Source organism: Peromyscus leucopus, chromosome X (genome assembly GCF_004664715.2).
Source record: "Peromyscus leucopus breed LL Stock chromosome X, UCI_PerLeu_2.1, whole genome shotgun sequence".
Lineage (NCBI taxonomy): Eukaryota > Metazoa > Chordata > Mammalia > Rodentia > Cricetidae > Peromyscus > Peromyscus leucopus.
This window is the reverse complement of record NC_051083.1, coordinates 66,671,109-66,680,810: the sequence shown is the minus strand read 5'-3', so window position 1 is coordinate 66,680,810 and position 9,702 is coordinate 66,671,109. Positions and strand designations below refer to the sequence as shown.

The 9,702-nt window shown below is 36.2% G+C and overlaps 1 protein-coding gene across 1 annotated transcript; it reads left to right on the top strand.

The window, feature by feature from the left end:
• The first annotated feature begins 323 nt into the window (after positions 1 to 323).
• Positions 324 to 5,199, top strand: LOC114704893 (rho GTPase-activating protein 5-like). Its single transcript, XM_037198943.1, is given in 5 exon segments — positions 324 to 1,175; positions 1,178 to 2,560; positions 2,563 to 3,318; positions 3,321 to 3,652; positions 3,654 to 5,199. Coding segments are annotated over 5 exon segments (4,500 nt in total). The 5' UTR covers positions 324 to 502; the 3' UTR covers positions 5,010 to 5,199.
• Positions 5,200 to 9,702: the final 4,503 nt, after the last annotated feature.

Sequence of the window (9,702 nt, the reverse complement as noted above, 5' to 3'; positions counted from 1 at the left end):
CTGTGCATAGTCTTATTGTAGCTTATGCCATATTTGGTTGATATCCCTGGGAGGCCTGCTCTTTTCTGAAGGAAATTGGAGGAGGAGTGGATCTGGGGGAGAGGGGAGATAGAAGAGACTGGGAGAAATGGAGGGAAGGGAAAGCTGTGGTCACGATGTATTGAAAAAAAGAAGAGAAGAAAATAAATGGAAAAAATATTCAAGCTACGCGCCCCCCCACCCCGTGCTGCTGCCCGCGCCGCCCCGGCCCGGTGGGGGGGGCGGGCGGGCGGGCGAGCGCGAGGGGGGCGCGCGAGGGCGCGCGATCCGGCGGTGCGCGCTGGGAGAGATGCTGAGGAAGATGATCCATATGATCTTGAAGACCTTTCTTTGGTGATGAAGGAATTACAAAGAACCAAATATAATTCTGAAATTCAGGATCTGTATTTTGAGATGGTTTTATTTTCAGAATGAAAAGTATATATGGTTACCTTCATGAATGTAGAGACATGAGAAAAGAGTTATGATGGCAAAAAACAAAGAGCCTCATCCTCCAGCCTATACTGTCAGTGTAGTTGGACTCTCTGGGACTGAAAAAGACAAAGGGAACTGTGGAGTTGGAAAATCTTGTTTGTGCAATAGATTTGTACGCTCAAAGGCAGATGAGTATTATCCAGAGCATACTTCTGTGCTTAGCACCATTGACTTTGGAGGCCGAGTAGTAAACAATGATCACTTTTTATACTGGGGTGACATAACTCAAAATGGTGAAGATGGAGTAGAATGCAAAATTCATGTCATTGAACAAACAGAGTTCATTGATGACCAGACTTTCTTGCCTCATCAAAGTACAAATTTACAACCATATATAAAACGTGCAGCTGCCTCTAAATTGCAGTCAGCAGAAAAACTAATGTACATTTGCACTGATCAGCTAGGCTTGGAGCAAGACTTTGAACAGAAGCAAATGCCTGAAGGGAAGCTCAATGTAGATGGATTTTTATTGTGTATTGATGTAAGTCAAGGATGTAATAGGAAGTTTGATGATCAACTTAAATTTGTGAATAACCTTTTTGTCCAGCTATCAAAATCCAAAAAGCCTGTGATAATAGCAGCAACTAAATGTGATGAATGTGTGGATCATTATCTTAGAGAAGTTCAAGCATTTGCTTCAAACAAAAAGAACCTTCTTGTAGTGGAACATCAGCACGATTTAATGTCAACATTGAGACATGTTTTACTGCATTGGTACAAATGTTGGATAAAACTCGTGGCAAACCTAAAATTATTCCCTATCTGGATGCTTATAAAACACAAAGACAACTTGTTGTCACAGCAACAGATAAGTTCGAAAAACTTGTACAGACTGTGAGAGATTATCATGCAACTTGGAAAACTGTTAGTAATAAATTAAAAAATCATCCTGATTATGAAGAATACATCAACTTAGAGGGTACAAGAAAGGCCAGAAATACGTTCTCAAAGCATATAGAACAACTCAAGCAGGAACATATAAGAAAAAGGAGAGAAGAATATATAAGTTCCTTACCACGGGCTTTCAATACTCTCTTGCCTCATCTAGAAGAGATTGAACATTTGAATTGGTTGGAAGCTTTGAAGTTAATGAAAAAGAGAGCAGATTTCCAGTTATGTTTTGTGGTGCTAGAAAAAAACCCTTGGGATGAAACTGACCACATCGACAAAATCAATGATAAACGGATCCCATTCGACCTCCTGAGCACTTTAGAAGCAGAAAAGGTCTATCAGAACCATGTTCAACATCTGATATCAGAGAAAAGAAGACTGGAAATGAAGGAGAAATTCAAGAAGACGTTAGAAAAAATTCAGTTCATTTCACCTGGGCAACCATGGGAGGAAGTGATGTGTTTTGTTATGGAGAATGAAGCATTCAAATACATCACTGAGGCTGATAGCAAAGAAGTATATGGTCGGCATCAGCGAGAGATAGTTGAAAGAGCCAAAGAAGAGTTTCAGGAAATGCTTTTTGAGCATTCGGAACCTTTTTATGATTTAGATCTTAATGTAACACCAAGTTCAGATAAAATGAGTGAAATTCATACCGTTCTAAGTGAAGAACCTAGATATAAAGCTTTACAGAAACTTGCATCTGATAGGGAATCTCTTCTACTTAAGCATATAGGATTTGTTTATCATCCCACTAAAGAAACCTGCCTCAGTGGCCAATATTGTACAGACATTAAAGTGGAACACTTACTTGCCAATAGTCTTTTACAGTTGGATCATGGCCGCTTACGCTTGTATCATGATAGTACCAATATAGATAAAGTTAATCTTTTCATTTTAGGGAAAGATGGCCTTGCCCAGGAACTAGCAAATGAGATAAGGACTCAATCCACTGATGATGAGTATGCCTTAGATGGAAAAATTTATGAACTTGATCTTCGGCCTGTTGATGCCAAATCGCCTTACCTTTTGAGTCAGTTATGGACTGCAGCCTTTAAACCACATGGGTGCTTCTGTGTATTTAATTCCATTGAGTCACTGAGTTTTATTGGGGAATTTATTGGAAAAATAAGAACTGAAGCTTCTCAGATCAGAAAAATAAATATATGGCTAATCTCCCATTTACATTAATTCTTGCTAATCAGAGGGACTCCATTAGTAAAAATCTACCAATTCTCAGGCACCAAGGACAGCAGTTGGCCAACAAATTGCAGTGTCCTTTTGTAGATGTACCTACTGGTACATATCCTCGTAAATTTAATGAATCACAAATAAAGCAAGCTCTAAGAGGAGTATTGGAATCAGTTAAACACAATTTAGATGTGGTGAGCACAGTTCCTATCAATAACGATGTGTCGGAAGCTGACTTGAGGATTGTCATGTGTGCCATGTGTGGTGACCCATTTAGTGTGGATCTCATTCTCTCACCCTTCCTTGAGTCTCACTCCTGCAGTGCTGCTCAAGCTGGACAGAGTAATTCCTTAATGCTTGACAAAATTATTGGTGAGAAAAGGAGGCGCATACAGATCACAATATTGTCATACCACTCCTCAATTGGAGTAAGAAAAGATGAACTGGTTCATGGCTATATATTAGTTTATTCTGCAAAACAGAAAGCATCAATGGGAATGCTTTGCGCATTTCTGTCAGAAGTTCAAGATACCATTCCTGTACAACTGGTGGCAGTTACTGACAGTCAAGCAGATTTTTTTGAAAACGAGGCCATCAAGGAGTTAATGAATGAAGGAGAACAGATTGCAACTGAGATAACTGCTAAATTTACAGCATTATATTCTTTATCTCAGTATCATCGGCAAACTGAGGTCTTTACTCTGTTTTTCAGTGACGTTCTAGAGAAAAAAATATGATAGAAAATTCCTATTTGTCTGATAACACAAGGGAATCCACCCATCAAAGTGAAGATGTTTTCCTCCCATCTCCAAGAGACTATTTTCCCTATAACAACTACCCTGATTCAGATGATGACACAGAAGCACCACCTCCTTATAGTCCTATTGGGGATGATGTACAGTTGCTTCCAACACCCAGTGACCGCTCCAGATACAGGTTAGATTTAGAAGGAAATGAGTATCCTGTTCATAGCACCCCAAACTGTCACGATCATGAACGTAACCATAAAGTGTCTCCGCCTATTAAACCTAAACCAGTTGTACCTAAAACAAATGTGAAAAAAACTGGATCCAAACCTTTTAAAAACAATTGAAGCTGGTATTGGTAAAAATCCAAGAAAACAGACTTCCCGGATGCCTTTGCCACATCCTGAAGATATGGATTCTTCAGATAACTATGCGGAACCCCTTGACACAATTTTCAAACAGAAGGGCTATTCTGATGAGATTTATGTTGTCCCAGATGATAGTCAGAATCGAATTATTAAAATTCGAAACTCATTTGTAAATAACACTCAAGGAGATGAAGAAAATGGGTTTTCTGATAGAACCTCCAAAGGTCACGGGGAACGTAGGCCTTCAAAATACAAATATAAATCTAAGACATTGTTTAGTAAAGCCAAGTCATACTATAGAAGAACACATTCAGATGCAAGTGATGATGAGGCCTTCACTACTTCTAAAACAAAAAGAAAAGGAAGACATCGTGGAAGTGAAGACCCACTGCTTTCACCTGTTGAAACCTGGAAAGGTGGTATCGATAATCCTGCAATCACATCTGACCAGGAGGTAGATGATAAGAAGATAAAGAAGAAAACCCACAAAGTAAAGGAAGATAAAAAGCAGAAAAAGAAAACTAAGACCTTCAATCCACCAACACGTAGAAATTGGGAAAGTAATTACTTTGGGATGCCCCTCCAGGATCTGGTTACAGCTGAGAAGCCTATATCACTGTTTGTTGAAAAATGTGTAGAATTTATTGAAGACACAGGATTATGTACTGAAGGATTGTACCGTGTTAGTGGAAATAAAACTGATCAAGACAACATTCAAAAGCAGTTTGATCAAGATCATAATATCAATCTAGTATCCATGGAAGTGACAGTAAATGCTGTAGCTGTAGCTCTCAAAGCTTTCTTTGCTGACTTGCCAGATCCTGTGATTCCGTATTCACTCCATCCAGAGCTATTGGAAGCAGTGAAAATCCCAGATAAAACAGAACGCCTTCACACCTTGAAAGAAATTGTTAAGAAATTTCATCCCGTAAACTATGATGTATTCAGATATGTGATAATGCATCTAAACAGGGTTAGTGAGCAAAATAAAATCAACCTAATGACAGCAGACAACTTATCCATCTGTTTTTGGCCGACTTTGATGAGACCTGATTTTGAAAATCGAGAGTTTCTGTCTACCACTAAAATCCATCAATCTGTCGTTGAAACATTTATTCAACTGTGCCAGTTTTTCTTTTACAATGGAGAAATTGTAGAAACTGCGAACGCTGTGGCTCCTCCCCCACCTTCAAATCCAGGACAGTTGGTGGAATCACTGGTACCCCTTCAGTTACCACCACCCTTGCAACCTCAGCTAATTCAACCGCAATTGCAGGCAGACCCTCTTGGTATTATATGAGTAGAATGTGATTGCAAATGGCCTGAAATTGGACAAAAGCAAATCTAGACATGCATGTTTCAGGGTTTAGTAGTATATTTCATGTTTCATACAGATAATCCACATTCAAAATGATGAGACATTTTCTCTTTGAACTATATGGTATTCCCTGTTCACATACATTACGAATTCTAAAAACATGGTAAGCATGACTGGAGAGGTTTAATTTTTATAAACAAAAAATAGTAATAAAAATGCAAAGCTGCTGCGCTAAAGCATGACAACAACTTATTGACAACAAAAAAAAAAAAAAAAAAAAAAAAAAAAAAAAAAAAAAAAAAAAAAAAAAAAAAAAAAACAAAAAACAAAAAAAAAATGCAAAGCTGCTGCTGCATGCAACCTTATTGCAATCAGTATATCATTCCTGTGGCGATTTCTGTCACATTATATTGTGAATAAAATTTTTCTATAGAAATTAAATGATTTAAAAACTCATATATGAAACGTTTAATGCTTTCAGCCTGCTTTATGGCTGGTTTTGTTATTTGATGTGCTAATTTGGAAACTTAATTTACATTCAAGCAGTCTGTGCAGGTAACTAAAGCCCAGTTAAGTATTTTATAATTTCAGGCTACTGTGCCGTGCTTGGGATGTTGTTTGAAAGAAAGAAAAAATACATGTAGCATATTTCACATTTCTGCACCTTCATCTTCTAAGTAAATCTGTGGATGATTTGATGAGGAGTGAATGAACTTGTTTCTTTTACTCACATACCAAGGACACACTTGTGGTTAAAGTGAGTTGATAATGTGGTGCAAAAGATAGCTGTCACCAACTCATTTCTTTATGATCTATAATGAAAAATACATTTTGTATATGGTTAATTCTGTAAACAGATGCATGTTCAAAAGATCTATGATGGTCTTGTAATCTTAATCTAATATATTTTAGATATTTTAATTTTTCCCTCTTGGGGAATACATTTAGTATAGTGCAGAAAAATACTTCATGACATTTACATATAAGGTTATATAACTTTTCATACATAAACATGAAATTTGTTGTAGAAAGTTCTTTAAACCAAACATTTAATCTAGGACTCCAATTTAATCTGTTCCTTGAATCTATTTTTATGTGGCCCTTGAGAATATATCCCAAAAAAATCCATTGCTAATACAGCAATAAAAATACTTTGGGTACTGACAGACTCCTTGGAGTATGTATATATAAAATCACAAACTTGTATTCATATTCTTTCTGTGATGTGTTGTTCTACAACCCAGAATGGCTTTTGCACCATTTTTTAAACCAGTCCCCCCCCTTTGATGTTGGTACCAGAGTTGCTATAAATGACTGCTGCTTTGGGGGTTAAATATTTTGTTAGTGAAGATTAAACCAGAACACTAAATTATGATAAAACTTTCTGACTGGATAATAGGTAAATTTAGTTGGGCTGTATTCAAAATTATTTTATTATCAAACCATACCATTTGTTTTACTGGGAAAAGGAAAATGATTTGCTTTTTACTGCTGGGTCATATTTTGTGTAGTAAGGAAGAAATTCTTTGGTCAATATTGTAATCTTTATATTTCAACATTAAGGTTTCCTTATTTGTATTATAGTAAATCGATGATTTTTGAGAAAAAAAATATTCAAGCTAGGCAGTGGTGGCTCACGCCTTTGATCCCAGGACTTAGGAAGCAGAGGCAGGCGGATCTCTGTGGGTTTGAGGTCAGCCTGGTCAACAAAGCAAGTTCCAGGACAGCCAGGGCTATTACACAGAGAAACCTTGTCTCAAAAAACAGAAACAAACAAAAATGTGAAGCTATAAATCTTTACAAATAAAGCATGGAATAAATCTCTATGCAAATTTATTCTGTTTTTAAAAGAAACATTTTTTTCATAAATCGTTGAAAATCTCATCCAAGATCCATATTCAAAACAAACTATTTCATGTGAAAAGGTTTACTTTTATAAAAATATTACTCGTTTCCTGAAATAGCAACTGCACAATGATTATTATTTTTCACTGATAATATTATTTGCTAAGCGTAGTCACACTAAGGTAGGATTCATTGTCTAAGCACCCCAGATTTTTATGTTTAAGCTACTGTGAGTTCCACATGACTGTGGTTTGACGGAGTACAGATCTCTGTTTTTATTTCTACACATGGCTCAATAAAGGATTCTACAATAAGGAACATTAAAAGAGTGATTTTCAGAGATGAATGGCCTCAATTTATATATCTAACGTCATGCCCATTATTTTGTTGAGCGCATGCATCCAGCCTTTCTTCCTGACCTCCATTTCTGCTCCATTAATGCACATGGGGTTTAGCCAAGAAAACTTTACAAGTACTCTTAAAGCAATGTGGGAAGTGTAACTTGTTCTGTCAGCCTAGGCACGGTGCACTGAGAGCTCCGTGTATAAGTTGTAATCATTGCAATTCCAATATGATTTATCAAGAAGTGGAAAGGAGTATATCCATTCATCTTACTGAATTTTTTTGATTTTTAATACCATAATTTAGTATGGCTTACTTCTGCTATAATTATTTTTCTATATGATATTGAATGAATGGAAATTTTTTTAAATTTACATATGAGAAAAGTATGATTTCAAAATTATATAATAATTGTCTATTGTACTCAATAAAATACTGGCAAACAGACTCCAAGAACACATCAGAACAATTATCCACCATGATCAAGTAGGCTTCATCCCAGGGATGCAAGGGTGGTTCAACATACCAAAGTCCGTCAATGTAATACACCACATAAACAAACTCAAAGAAAAAAAACCACACGGTCATCTCACTAGATGCAGAAAAGGCATTTGACAAAATCCAACACCCCTTCATGATAAAAGTCTTGGAGCGATCAGGGAACATACCTAAACATAATAAAGGCAATTTACCTCAAGCCAACAGCCAACATCAAATTAAATGGAGAGAAACTCAATGCAATTCCACTAAAATCAGGAACGAGGCAAGGCTGCCCAATCTCCCCATACTTATTCAATATAGTACTTGAAGTTCTAGCCAGAGCAATAAGACAACATAAGGAGATTAAGGGGATACAAATTGGAAAGGAAGAAGTCAAGCTTTCCCTATTTGCAGATGACATGATAGTATACTTGAGTGACCCCAAAGATTCCACCCAGGAACTGATAAGGCTTATAAACACCTTCAGCAACATAGCAGGATACAAGATCAACTCAAAAAAATCAGTAGCCCTCCTATATACAATGGACAAAGAAGCTGAGACGGCAATCAGAGATACATCACCCTGTATTATCCATTTGCAAAAGTACTTGAAGAAAATTTAAAATACACTAAAAAGTAAGCCATTTTAATTTTCAAAAGCTTTCACTGTTTTTCCTGTTTTGACCACCAGGGGACGCGAGGAGACCAAATACAAGAAAAATTTATAAAAGGTCTTTGATTAAAAATTTTTGCAGTTGTTTTTAAACTGTTTGAAAGGTGATTTATTTCACCACTGGTGTGTATTTATTTTATAAAACACAGTTTCACTGAACATTAGAGTTGGCTAAATATTAAGTCATTCCATATTCTTCCCTGAATTTGGAACTAAGAAAATAGTTTCGTTGTTTGCTGAAACAGCTTAGTCCTCTTTAATTTGTTGGATGAAGAAAAAAGCCAACAAGAACACGCCTGTAACTGTCACTGTACCAGACAGATATTTAAAAGCAGACAGGAACACCTTTTGTTAAACATGGTTTCTTAAGGAAACTAAGGAGGTGGTTTTCCTTTTAGTGTTCACATTTTCCCACAGTGAAATTTACTAATTTATGGAATTTCTTTTAAAATGTTTTTTCAATGATTAACTTTCAGTTAAGAGTATATACTGAATACATATTCCACTGCATTTTATATTCTCTGTCTCTGTCTCTGTCTCTCTCTCACATTCGCGTGCACACATGCACACAATACAGAATGAGGCAAAACTAGCATGTTTTAATAGAAATGCAAATAATTTAATGCTAAATATACGAAAACAAACTATATTTTTCATACATTCATGTAGTGTTACCTTTAGGCATGTAAACGACTTGCTACAACTTCAGAGAGAGAGTATTAATAGAAAAGAGGGGACAGACAACCAAGCAAAACAGAACTTCAAAATGGAAAATGTTTCAACAACTTTAAAAAGCAGATATTTCGCAAGGGAAATATGTTCCATTTGAAATATTATACAAGCCAAAGTGCAAGCAAATGGTTTTCAACTTTAGGTAAAAGAAGTTGGAAACAAATTTGAATGTTTATTTTACCCTTCAGCCAGCCTACTATGGAAGTTGACAGCGATTCTTTTAGTAGGCGTTGTAGGAAGCAAGAGCTGCAGATTTGGAAAATTCTATACACATGCAATCAAGTGCTCGCATGCGCACGCACGCGCGCGCGCGCGCACACACACACACACAGATAAATTCTATAGATACATATATATAATTTTTTAAAAAGTGTTTTAAATCCTTATCTCTTTTACAGGAAGAATAAGAGAGAAAAATATGAACTTGAACTCTGATGACATACTAAATCTTTGAATTATTTTATAAAAAGTTAAAATCAAAACTATCACAATACATACAGTAAGGACTACCAGAGCAAAGATCTACTTTTCATAACCATCTCTTCTACTTTATAAAATACACAACTATGATCTATGTTCTTTTAAAGTGTGCTGCTCAATTTT